At 40.4% G+C, this 13,245-nt stretch overlaps 1 protein-coding gene across 3 annotated transcripts; it reads left to right on the forward strand.

The window, feature by feature from the left end:
- The first annotated feature begins 7,787 nt into the window (after positions 1–7,787).
- LOC125019859 (low affinity immunoglobulin gamma Fc region receptor II-like) lies at positions 7,788–11,126 on the forward strand. Of its 3 annotated transcripts, none has more exons than XM_047604867.1 (10): positions 7,788–7,823; positions 8,052–8,093; positions 8,326–8,583; positions 8,665–8,910; positions 8,996–9,193; positions 9,434–9,481; positions 9,566–9,640; positions 10,124–10,183; positions 10,288–10,352; positions 10,705–11,126. In XM_047604867.1, exons 1-10 carry the CDS (start codon positions 7,793–7,795, stop codon positions 10,717–10,719), a joined length of 1,038 nt encoding a protein of 345 aa, XP_047460823.1. In that variant the 5' UTR covers positions 7,788–7,792; the 3' UTR covers positions 10,720–11,126. The 3 variants fall into 3 exon arrangements, with proteins under 3 accessions (XP_047460823.1, XP_047460833.1, XP_047460815.1); XM_047604877.1 differs by having other exon boundaries at positions 10,291–10,352; XM_047604859.1 differs by having other exon boundaries at positions 10,288–11,126.
- Positions 11,127–13,245: the final 2,119 nt, after the last annotated feature.

Raw genomic sequence — 13,245 nt, forward strand, 5'->3', positions numbered from 1 at the left:
CGTTTTATGCGCAGTTCAGGTTTTAAAGCGTTAACAGACAGCAGCTCCCGGTTGCCCACATTCTGATGTGGAAAGTTTCCTAGAAAAGAAAGCACAGGGATGAACCTTGTTGATGAACTTGTGTCACTGACACAAAGATTCACGTAACTGGAGCTAAACCTAAGCTAGTTAGCCTCAGGCAACAGAGAAAACACCAAAACTGGCAAAGTCAATATAGCAGAATTTCTAATTATGTCTCAATATTTACACATATCTGAAAATAACTGGGGCAGTACAGTGGCTTGGTGGTTAGCGCTGATGCAAAAAGGTCCGGGTTTGAGTCCAGCTCAGGCCTTTCTGGTTGGAGTTTGCATGTTTTCTCTGTGTCCGTGTGGGTTTTCTCCATGTACTCTGGCTTTCTCCCACCTCCAAAGACATGCTCGTGAGGCTGATTGGTGCCTCTATATTGACCGTAGGTGTGAGTGTGAGTGCGTATGGTTGTTTGTCTCAGTGTTAGCCCTGCGATAGGCTGGTGACCTGTCCAGGGTGTACCCCACCTCTTTCCCGATGCCAGCAACCATTGCAACCCTACTGAAGATGAGATGGCATGAGATGGTGGCAGAATTTCATGAAATTGTGGGCTAGTGGGCTAATAGTGGTTCTATATATAGTAAACAAAACATAGCCATCTTGCATGCAAAAAGATATTTTCAACAATGTGAAACATCGTTTCAGTAATTTGATGGATTCTAGAACATGCACAATGGCAGAATGATGATGTACAGGGTAAATAAAATGACCAAAGGTTGAATTGTGTGGACATTGCCTCCTGTAGTGAGAACTGTATTTTGTAGCCAGTTTCCCTTTCAAGAGGGCACAGTTTGGGTACCTTTGGTTTTCCAAATGTCCAAACAGATTGTTACGTCCACCTGGTAAAACCAGGTGTCAGACAACACGACAACCAGTAAACAAACAAGTCTTGTGGAAATGAGCAGGCGTGATTTATTGTAACAAAGGAAAACACGCTAAGGTGAGGGAGGATGGGACAAAGAGGTTGTGCCAAATAAAATGAAAGTAATATAACAAAAGACGGCCTAGCTGAGCTACCTCTGGAAAAAGAAAATCAACAAAAATGCCTTACTGGCTTGTCTACCAAGAGACTTTCCCCAAAACAATACAGCGGTGGCACAACCCATAAACCTAGTGGAATAACAATAATCACCTACGTGAGTGCACAAAATGTACAGGGTACCCCGTCTTACCTAGTCCCAAAAACCTCCCACACAAACCTGAACACACAAAAGTCGCTGCAAGAGCACTAAGAGACAAAGACAGCAAAATCATGTGCAGCCAAATCAAGAGGCAGGAGAAAAGAGGCTGAAGGCCTGAGACGTCCTCCATCTTAAGGTTTCTCCTCTGTTGTGATTGGCCAACTGACGAGGTAATCATCCAATAGCCTGTCTACACAGGTGAGCAGCATCTCTGCAGCCATTACCTGAAGAAATAACACAGGAAAGGAGAGGGGAGACACAAACACACAGAGTACCTGGCTGCCTGGCACGTAACACAGATATTGCCCCTGGTTCTATTTTTAAGATATGTGCGATTTGTGATATTTTTATAAACACTCAGTCAACCTAGAAAACATTTAATTTTTTAGGTGAGTTTCACCTATAGCACTCAGTGGTTGGTGTGCATTATTTTATGATGTCTTTCTTCTCAGCCTCAGTTGAACGTTAGACTAGACTAGATTAGACTGATAAGTATACTGCAATGCTAATAAAGCATAAACCAATATGGAAAATATTAAACAAACATTGAACATAGATTCAGTCTGCCTTCACTCTTTGCACCACCCACAGATGTTTAACTAGAACACTGAGGCTATTTCCACCACCTGTGCCTCTCAACAATCGCACAGGAAGATACCACTTCTCACTTTACACTTTCAGTCAGTCAGTGTCAAGACAACATGGAGGTCAGAGCTTTCTGCATCGCACTGTGTGAGTACTGGCTCCCTTTCAGGTTAAAATTAAAGATCTCATGAATCTCATGATATTTGAGCATTATTCACTGAGTGAGCTGAAATATTATTTTTCACCAGCTATGACATTTAATAGAAAATATGCTGAACATCATGATCAGCTATAGAGACAGCAAACCTTTTATTGATTCATCTATTTTCTTTGATATTCAGTGACTGTGACGATCCTGCTGTGTGCACACGATCAGGAAGTTGGTGAGCGGATTGTTTTTGTTGGACAGCAGAATATTTTTTTATTTTGGCTTCTTGGTTCAGATGTCTATGCAATACGTCATGCTTTTGTAAAACTTTGTAGTATGTGGACCCCAGAAAGAGTGGTGGCAGTTAATGGGGATGTGAAAAAAGAATGAGGAATAAAAGAGGCAAAAATGTCTTGAGATTGGAGTGTTTAAGGAGTTCCTCTGTTACTTTTCTACTTTTTAATATTGTAAACGTTGTCCATCAGTTCACAGGAGTAAATGTCTAAACTAAATTTCTCAGTTTTTCTTGGTCTCACATGCAGCTTTTCTTTGTATCTCTCCAAACAGACTACAGTTCTTTGAATATGAGTTGGTCACTTTGTACTGTAATGGAGTCTTTTACTGTGATTTGAACATAAATCAATTAGGGAGACACCTTCTTGTTGCACCACTAATGACGCAACATCAAGACGACCTAACTGCACCACTAAAAACATTTATCAAGATGACTCTGGAAAGTACTGGTGTCAAGAAGGAGGAGAGAGAGGAAGCATCGTCAAAATCAATGTTACTTGTATGTTTGCAGTGAGACAGTGATATTTTGTGATTATCTCAATGTGATTTCATGATAATTACATATGATCATGTTCTTCAGATGGTTCTGTGATCCTGGAGAGTCCTGCTCTTCCTGTGATGGAGGGAGAATATGTGACTCTGAGCTGCAGAACCAAAATACCTTCCTCCAACATCCAAGCAGATTTCTATAAGATGGAGTCCTTAAGTGGAGCAGCTCCACAGGAACTCTGATCTTCAAAACAATCTCTATGTCTGATCAAGGATTGTACAAATGTCACATCTCTGGAGTTGGAGAATCACCACTGAAATGGCTGTCTGTTAGAGATGAGACATGTTTTTTTATGTGTTGTTCTGTCAAAATAAGATTCATAGTGTTCATCTTGTATGTGTTTACACTTTCAAACAATTGACATCTCCTTAAGTTTCAGCGTTTTCTACTGTTGATACAGAAGAACACGAAGAGTCTGAGTCTGTTGGAGGTAAGACATGTCTATTTTAAGATTGAAGTTGAATAAAGTCCATAGGTGTGATGTAAATTCCTGTTATTGTATTTATTTTAATCTTGGTTTGCTGACTTCATCTACACCATATTATCATGATTTCATTGTCAAATCATGGAACAAATAACCTGGGAACCGTCCTGTAGAATACAAGATACTTTGAGAGATGGAATCGATTGCTTCTTTCTTCTTTAACTTCTATTTATTCAGAGCAATTTTATGAACCACCATGTCTCATACTGTATTTACTCTCTGCAGAAACTCTCACAGAACATGGTCCCTCCCCAGATCACAGCTGTCACATTTACTCCATCCTCAGGAATGTGTCCACCATCATCATGGTGGTGCTGTTGCTGCTGCTGCTTGGATGTCTTCACTGTGTATTAGGCAGACCTATAAAACACAACTCGGCTTCAACAGAATAGAGCTTTCTGTTATATTAAGAAAAAATATAGTTTGGATGACAGCCAACAGGTAAAAGCTAGTTAAGTAGCTGAGATCATGAAGTCAACATGTCTATTCTCACATTTCACCCAGAATTAAGCTCACTGCTGTTAAGCTTCTCTTTTTATGCTTCTAGACACAGAGTTAGACGCTATGACTGTATCAGGAAATAATTGCCTTTCTGAGAAACTTGTCTACCTATGTCTGTGTCTGTAAATGTGGTTTTTAAACCATTCGCTCTGCCTGTCACTAGCCTGACATATGTTGTTCAAAATAACCACAACGTCTGAGCACTTCTATTAATTGATGTTGGTTTTTAGAAATGTGTGAGCTCTGGCAGTCTTATTCTGTTTCCAATTTTGTAAAGTCTAAAGAACAATAAACTTAGAGATGTATTACTGACATGCTACTCTTGATTATGGTGTTTTTTTCCCCCCAATTCCCCAAAAGTTTTGAATTTAATGGCAGACAAAGGGAGTACGACAAAAGTGAGGGAAAGGCAGATGTAGATAAAGTGATGTAAGGGAAAAAAAATAAAAATCATGTCATGATCAATATAACCCTTTTACTTCAGAAGAAGCTTTTATAGAAACACCTGGATTGAAGACAGAAGTCTGACGAGTCTGCTGCAGAGACACCCATGAACATACATGTTATTATATCTATGCAAAGTGTTTCAGTCTTTATCCACTCTTGGCAAGAAATCTTGTGATCTATAAACTGCTAGTATGTCAAAAGTATCCAAGACAAGAGGTTGTACATATGGAATTTATTTGCGTATCATATAATGTTCTCGTGTCTCTGCTGTAATTGAAGTTTTTGTACAATCTGCATTTGGATCTTTGACCAGTTGTCAAAGGAAGTACACACATGAAGAGACTAGGAGTGATCTGGGAACTAGAGACCATTAACCAAATTCAATTAGTAGACCTAATCTTAACTTTGTGCAAAACAGTTGAAATGATGACCAGTGGGAGTGGTTGCTACAATTAATTTATGTCAGGATTCAGACCAACACACAAGGGTCGACCCAAACACACGATTCACAGATGATAAAGTTTCTATAAACAGTCCTTTAATCGGAAAGTAGGTCTTTTAGCACATTGTTTACCATTGCCTGAAAGACTGGGGCGTTGGTTAATCTAAAAGGCATCACCAAGTACCTGTATCGTCCACTGAGAGTATTGAAGACAGTCTTCCATTCATCTTCCTTATCCTTACCAAATAATGGGTATTTCTGAGGTCTAGTTTGGTGAATATCTTAGCACCTCACGAGAGTTCAAAAGCTTGTTTTTGATGGTAATCTTATTAAGTCCACAAAAATTGATGCAGGGACAAAGAAACTTGTGCTTTTGGCCATGAAAAAATCCCACTCCACGTAGAGAGAAATGGGGATGAATAATTTTAGCTCTAACATAAAAGATGATGTAAACATCCATGGCATTGCGTTCTGAAGTTGAGAAACAGCAACAACGGAGAAAACCCTCGAGAGGAGAAGCACCTGGGAGCAGATCAATAGAAAAGTCATATACTCTGTGAGGAGGGAATGAGGTGACATGGGCCTTGTTGAATATTGAGGTCATGATAGCACTGAGTAACCATAGAGAGATCAGAGTAATCAGGACTAGCCTGCATTACTTGCAAATCTGTAACTTCTGTGGTCTAAGAAAAAGGGCAGATGCTGTGGGGCTTTCAGGCAACTCTGCCCCCAATCCAAAATCTCCCCAGTGGACCAGTCAATTTGGGGATTGTGTCGGGATAACCAGAATGAGTTGGTGGAATGGAGAAGTGCAGTCGGACTGTCTCTTATTCCCTGAAGCAATTGTCAATTTTGATAGCCAAGACAATGAATGATTCCAGGTCAGCAGGAGGCTCCAAGGACATCAGCTGGTCCTTAAAAGCATTGGACAGGCCATGGTGGACAGCAGTGAGCAGTTAGGAAACATACCACCCATAGTACCACTTAACCAGATGGTGTGAAATTCAGTGGTGTTGTCAACAACTGAACATTTTCCTCGACACGGATCCACAAGAGGCAGGGCAGCATCAGACTCTGGAGTTGAGTGGTCAAAAACCTTGGACAGTGTGGAGGTGGACAGGTCCAGCTTGTGACCCATGGGAGCGCCCACTTTGCTGTAGCCCATGCCTTTGCTTGTTGTGAGAGATGTGAGATGATATAAGTCACCTTGGAGCATTCACTAGGAAAAGCTGCTGCCTGTAGCTCAAAATGTAGTCCACACTGAACCAAAAAAACTTGACAATTGTTCTTATTCCCAGAAAAGTACTCAGGATGAGAAAATGGAAGAGTGTATGAGGGGGGAACAGGCACTGGTAAAGCAGAAGAGCTGCCAGTTGGCTGAGAATTGTTTGGTGGAACCTCTGTTGGTGAATTATAGTGATCCAGGAGCATCTGCATCTGCATTTGCACCACCCACTGATATTTATGTTAGACACTGAGGCTATTACAATAAGAATAACAGTATTACCTTCAGAAAAAGGCAGTCACATAACAAAATCACCACAAAGATGCACCACGGTCGTCAGCGAACAGGCAAGGGGTGGAGAAAACTGGGAGGCCACTGACATGAGGTCTTATTCTGACAACAGATGGGGCTGCAATGAATTCCTGAACCTCGTCATTGAGAGTGGACCACCAGAACTGCTATTTTAGGAGGCTGATTGAGTGGGCGGCCCCTGGATGACTTTCCAGAAAGTGCCGCTTCCCACACACTGTTCAGCTACACTTTAAATTTTGTCCATGAGTGAGTTACAGTAATTCAAATACAGTAAGCTTTGTTTCATGTGCAGTTCAGGTTTTAAAAGGTTAACAGACAGCAGCTCCCGGTTGCCCACATTCTGATGTGGAAAGTTTCCTAGAAACTGACACAACGATTGAGGAGGCTGATTGAGTGGGCTGCTCCTGGATGACAGCTGAGATTGGAAGAGTGCCCCCACTGCTGAACTCTAGAGCAGAGCATGGGCCGAACAAAGAGACAATGTTCTGGGCAGGGTTCCAGGATCTCCATCCCCTACAACGCACATCTGACCTCATTAACAATGCCCCACATCACAACTAAAATGACACAAGAGGCTGGCAAAATAGTAGAAGAGGTCCCAGAGATGTCTTCACCCTCAAACTGGCAGGACAGGGCATAAGGCTTGATGTTTCTGGAACCAGGACGATAGGACAAAATGAATCTCGTAAAAAGCAATGCTCATCTGGCTTGTTGAGAATTCAGTCTTTTGGCTATTCTTGTGATCAGTCCACACCAAAAGTACCAGTACAACCCCCTCCATTCTTCCAATGCAAGTTTAACAGACAGCAGCTCCCGGTTGCCCACTTTCTGATGTGGAAAGTTTCCTAGACAAGAAAGCACAGGGATGAACCTTGTTGATGAACTTGTGCCTCTGTCTAGTAGGATAATGGTGGTAATATATATAGTAAGCAAATCATAGCCATCTTGCACACAATAAAACTTTTTCAACAATGTGAAACATATCCCAGTGACTCGTCTCAATACTTTCATGGATTCTATAATGTTCACAATGGCAGAAATTGACGATGTACAGGGTAAATAAAATGACCAAAGGTTGTATTGTGTGAACATTGCCTCCTGTAGTGAGAATTGTATTTTGTAGCCAGTTTCCCTTTCAAGAGGACACAGTTTGGGTACCTTTGGTTGTCCAAATGTCCAAACAGATATTGCCCCTGGTTCTACTTTTAGGATATGTGTGATTTGTGATATTTCTATGAACACTCAGTCGATTTTTAGGTGAGTTTCACCTTTAGCACATCTAGTGCATTGTTTTATGTCTTTCTTCTCAGCCTCCATTGTATGTTAGAGTAGACTAGATTAGACTAATAAGTATACTGCAATGCTAATAACTCATAAACCAATATGGAAGATATAGATTCTGAACATAGATTCAGTCGGCCTTCACTCTTGGCACCACCCACAGATGTCTAACTAGAACACTGAGGCTATTTCCACCACGTCTGCTTCTCAGCAGTCACACAGGAAGAGACCACTTCTCACTTTACACTTTCAGTCAGTCAGCGTCAAGACAACATGGAGGTCAGAGCTTTCTGCATCGCACTGTGTGAGTACTGGCTCCTTTTCAGGTTAAAACCTGATGATAAAAACTTTACTTAAAATTAAAAATCTCGTGAACGTGAAATGTGTTATTTGAGGATTGTTCACTGAGTGAGCTGAAATATTATTCTTCACCAGCTATGACATTTAATAGAAAATATGCTGATCACCATGTTGAGCAGCCGTAGAGACAGCAAACATTTTATTGATTCATCTATTTTCTTTGCGTGTTCAGTGATTGTGACGATCCTCCTGTGTGCACACGTTGAGGAAGTTGGTGAGCAGATTTTTTTTTTTTTTTGTTGGGCAGTTGTAAAAATTGTTTTGGGTTTTGGCTTCTTGGTTCAGGTGTCTATGTAATATGTCATGCTTTTGTAAAACTTTGTAGTATGTGGACCCCAGAAAGGAGTTCCTCTGTTACTTTTCTACTTTTAAATATTGTAAATGTTGTTCATCAGTTCACATGAGTAAATGTCTAAACTGAATTTCTCTGTTTTTCTTTGTCTCAGATGCAGCTTTTCTTCGTATCTCTCCAAACAGACTGCAGTTCTTTGAATATGAGTTGGTCACTTTTTACTGTGATGGAGTCTTTTACTGTGATGTTGAACATAAATCGATTAAGGAGAAGCCCTCGTGTTGTACCACTACTAACAGACAATCAAGAGGACCTACCTGCACCATTAAAAACATTTATCAAGATGACTCTGGAAAGTACTGGTGTGAAGAAGGAATAGAGAGAAGTAACATCATCAACATCAATGTCACTTGTACGTTTGCAGTGAGGCAGTGATATTTTTTCATTATCTCAACATGATTTCAAGATAATTAAATATGATTGTGTTCTTCAGCTGGTTCTGTGATCCTGGAGAGTCCTGCTCTTCCTGTGATGGAGGGAGAAGATGTGACTCTGAGCTGCAGAATCAAGGAATCTTCATCCAACATCCAAGCTGATTTCTATAAAGATGGAGTCCACAAGTTGAGAAGCAACACAGGAAATCTGAACCTTAAACCAGTTTCTATGTCTGATCAAGGATTCTACAAATGTAACATCTCTGGAGTTGGAGAATCACCACTGAGCGTGCTGGCTGTTAGAGGTGAGACACATTGTCTTTTAAAAATAAGAATCATAAAGTGCTGATCTCGCATGTATTCACACTCTCAAACAATTCACATATACAGAACCTCACAAAGACTCCAATACTGGCTCCTCAAGTACATCATGGATCGTGAGCACCGTCTTGTTGATGCTTGTCTTGTTGGTCGTGGGACTACTTCGATTTGGCAGATTCTCCTTTGTCAGGAATGAGGAACATCGCATGAACTTTGCTCAATTTTGCTTTGCCGCATCACGATTTTTCCACGTATCTAAAAGACATGGTGAGTTCCTCGGGGTTCGGTGCTAGCGCCAAAGCTTTTCACAATATAAATGCTTCTGTTGGGTAATAATTTTACAAAACACTGCACATTTTTCCAAATTACATAAACTGTCTACTTGTATAACTATTATCAGGTATAAAATCACATCACAAGTATACAATCAAATATACAATCACCCCTCTGAGTTCCTTTAGTTTGGTTAAAGTATTCATAATATCTTGTTTGTTTTTTTTTTAACAGATGTTTGTTCACAGTCAATGGCAGTGCCTGATTCAGAGTATCAGACAGGTATGTTTAAGGTTACAAAATAATACATTTAGCAGGAATAATATAAATTATACAGTTTATAAATGTATTGTTTTGTCTTTCCAGTCTCTGTTCAGGCCAGTGCACCTGAAGCAAGCCAACCTATGTATGCTACTGTAACAAAGACCAGGAAGAAGAACGGTATTTCCTCATAACCTCATACACCACAGTTAGCAGTTAGCTACTCAGCATTTACATTGTTTGAGGTGACGGTGCTGGTAAGAAAAGCCTTGTTAATAGTTTAAATTTTAACTTCCTCCACAATGTAATCCACAGGTTCAGCTCAGACAAGTTACACAAGGATATCTGTACGACTTGAGACATGTATTCAGTTGCTTAAGTTTCTGTATCAGTTTATATTTTTTCTATTTGAAACTTTCATTTTTGATCTCAAGCACAAGTTATTGACACAAATTCTGAAAAAAAAAATGAAACGAGTACAAAATAGTGACACTTTGGCAAATATGCTCATTCTTTTATTCAAGCCAATAATCGGATGTTAACTGAAGCCTGGGGGTGCTTAGCTTAGCATAGCATAAATACTGTGGAAATAGGTTTTAAATAATTGCAGAATCAATCCTGTAAAACAAACATTAAGTTGAGCTGACTGTTTCTCTCTATCAGATGAAAATGGAGAGCCGCCCATTTACTATGCTTTGGGCGAGAGTGGCGATCCACAGCTGGGTCAGAACTAAAATCATTGTTCATCCCAATATCCGTACATGAGGTATTGTTCTAACTAAAAAGACATACATGTATCAAGAATATTTCATTTGTCTTCAAACCAGCAGAGTCCAGCGTTCCCTCAGTGACTCCTGTTGACAATGATGCCTACTATTCTACAATTCAGGATGTAAGTCAGATACATTCTTTCATCTTCTCCTTGCTACACAGTTGTCTTTCTATGAGCATGTTCTTGCTGTCCACTCATAGTTGCTGAACAAAACCTCAAAGAGCAGCTCAGAAACCTTGAGCTTGCGAGCTCCTCATCCTCTGTCAGTGCAGCATCTACACATCCTGTCAGAACATCCAACACTCTGATTAGAATCAACCTGTCTCCAAGCACTCATTCTACTATCATATATATGTAGACCTCTAAGATGGTGTCATTTAAGTTGTTGAGGGGTTCTGAATATTTCCTTGTAGAAGGGTATGAGTAGAAATTTTAAGTCACACTTTAGTAAAGTCTGTATGCTGTGTTGCAGGTTGCTAAACACTGACTGAAAGGAGGACCACCGCGATCTACGTAAAAACCAGGAAGTGACACAGTTAAAGTCAGAATTGTTGTTGTACAAGCTAAAAAATGGAGAAAAAAAAACTTTTGACCTCACGTCTGTTCATTATGCTACAAATTTAAAATAATTTCTGTGCAAAAACCAATGCGTGGAGCTTGACAGTGTGTGCACTTTAACCAACGTATCGGAGAGGTTTTGTTTTATTTTCGTCAGGCAGTTTAACCAACTTGTTCCATCAGCTTCGTCTGTTCACACAGTTCTCCCCAGATTAACTCTGCTGCTGCTTCTAAATGCACAACAGTTAGCTGCGTATCTGAATGTGTTGAAAGTATTGCTTTTTTAGGTTGTGGTCACCAAAGAGACGAGTTTCTCATCAGAGAATAAAAGTCATGTGCTAAACGTCAGGGCTTCTGTTTGAGTTTGTTCTGTGGTACAAAATTTTTTCTCACATGTGTCATGATAATTATACCTACAGCAGAATGTTCCTCTGCTTCGTACTGTCACTTTCACACCGACAGTGGTCTTGAGAGTTGTGTCTTTTGAAAACTGAGTGACTTGATCTTCTCACACTCTGACAGGACATTCAGAGACACATATATTACTCTTATTTTTTTTGTTCCTTTGAATTTCTTGTGTCATCAGTAGTTTGAAGATGCTCCAGACTCTAGATTTTATTTCTGCTGGTTCTACTTAACCACCAACACATCTCACCTTTGTCAACTTTTCTTCCTTGTCTGTGGTTCACTTGCTTCTCTGTTATTGGTGTCACTTGTCTGTCATTACTCTATGTATGTATATGTGGCGAATGGAATGGCTAATAATTTGGAAGTGGCTACTTTACTATGAAATCAGTCTACCTGATGCCAGACAATGCCACCTCAGGTATTTCACCCAAGGAAATTTCTATTGCTGAATCTATTACCCTAATACAGCTGTGTTACTCAAAAGCCGGGAGACATGGCCCATAAGGTGGTTCAAAAAACACTTCATTAACACAAATAATATAGGCAAAGAAAAAAACAGCAAACAAAGCTAATCAGGAGCTTCAGCCTACAGCTAGCTGGAGCGAGTGAAAGGAGGAGGAGGGCCCAAACTAAAATAAATTACTCAGACACACATGAAGAAAGCACACTCGTGAAGTAACCACATCCCCGAAAACAGCACAGCACACAGAGGAGGGACACCACCGACCACATGCACAACTACCAGCCTTCATCAACTGCTTGAATAAAAAAAAAAAAAAACACTTAAGTGCCCAATGACAAGACAAAAGCTCTTACCAGTGAGCTCCCCCTCATGGTGAGGAACAGTGTAACATAGACTGGCTGGGCCATTTTTTCACTTTCTGGAACTGATTGTCCTCTGAAGAGTCATATCCCAGCTGTCCAGCCTGGACAGGTCTCCAGTCTATCTCAGGGCTAACGCAGAGAGACAGACAACCATATTTTCTGGGAAAAAAAATTACAGTAACATAACTTTCAAAGAGGATGAAAATGAACCAACAGCACAACAAATGTATACAATCTTAAACATTATTTATGGCTGGTCTAATACATTTCAAATTTGGGACATCCCTGTCAGAGTTACTCCTGAGTTCACAGAGTTGTCATGATTCTGATTTTGTCTGTGTTTTTCCATGGTCTTGTGTTGAGCTTCCTGTTTTATATTGTTAAGTTTCTTGGTTTCCTGTTTTGTATTGCTCCCTGTGTTTTCCTTTGATTGTTTATTGGTTTCACTGTGTGTGCGCTGCCCTAGTTAGCTTCACCTGTGTCTCACCATCCCTCTGCCCATGTGTGTATATATAGCCCTTTCTTTGCCTTTGTTCCCTGTTGGTGTAGTTTTTGTCCCCACATTATGTCACGTTGCCATGTTTTGTCGCCTCCTTAGCAAGGTTTTGCTCCCTGTCTTTTGCCCAGTTTTGTATTTATTACATACTTTTCGTTGTTGTTGATTTTGTGTGTACCGTGGCCTCATGGCTTTTCGTCCTGCATCTGGGTCCACACCTCCACTAAGTCCTGACAGTAGTGAAAGAGGTCATTGACAAGATCAATTCAAAAGAGAAAGGAGAACGGTCCACGAGAATCTTGACTGGACCTATTTCACCCATGAACAATTTCCTCACTGGATGTCCAGAATTTTATCAAGCTACCTGCTATAGTTTAATAAACTCCCCTCTGGAAGGGTTATCAGGACAGGTACGGCGGATACAACTCCAGTCACTTTTATGATTTTATTACATTCACATGTACAACAAGCATCCACACGCTTGGTAGCTGCTGGCCCACGTTAGCCAGCTCGTTAGCGGCGTTAATTAGAAAGTGATATAGTGACGTTGATTAGGTTGTAAACCTGTAATGCAACATAAACACAAAACCCAAAATTAATGAATGAAATATATACTCATTCATATGGTATTTAAACACCAACAATGCTAGTCTGCAGCTACTCACCGGCAAGGCGTACCAGTCCAGACAATTAAGCAAATGATTTGAAACCAAAAAGTGAGACACC

This window comes from Mugil cephalus, chromosome 1, assembly GCF_022458985.1.
Source record: "Mugil cephalus isolate CIBA_MC_2020 chromosome 1, CIBA_Mcephalus_1.1, whole genome shotgun sequence".
Classification (NCBI taxonomy): Eukaryota; Metazoa; Chordata; class Actinopteri; order Mugiliformes; family Mugilidae; genus Mugil; species Mugil cephalus.

Bases quoted from the DNA above. Each gene is read 5' to 3' on its own strand.
- LOC125019859 (XM_047604859.1), top strand. From the start codon at position 7,793: ATGGAGGTCAGAGCTTTCTGCATCGCACTGT. The intron at 8,094-8,325 runs GTGAGCAGATTT...TCTTTGTCTCAG, and splicing joins TGCACACGTTGAGGAAGTTG to ATGCAGCTTTTCTTCGTATC. The intron at 9,641-10,123 runs GTATTTCCTCAT...TCTCTCTATCAG, and splicing joins AAAGACCAGGAAGAAGAACG to ATGAAAATGGAGAGCCGCCC.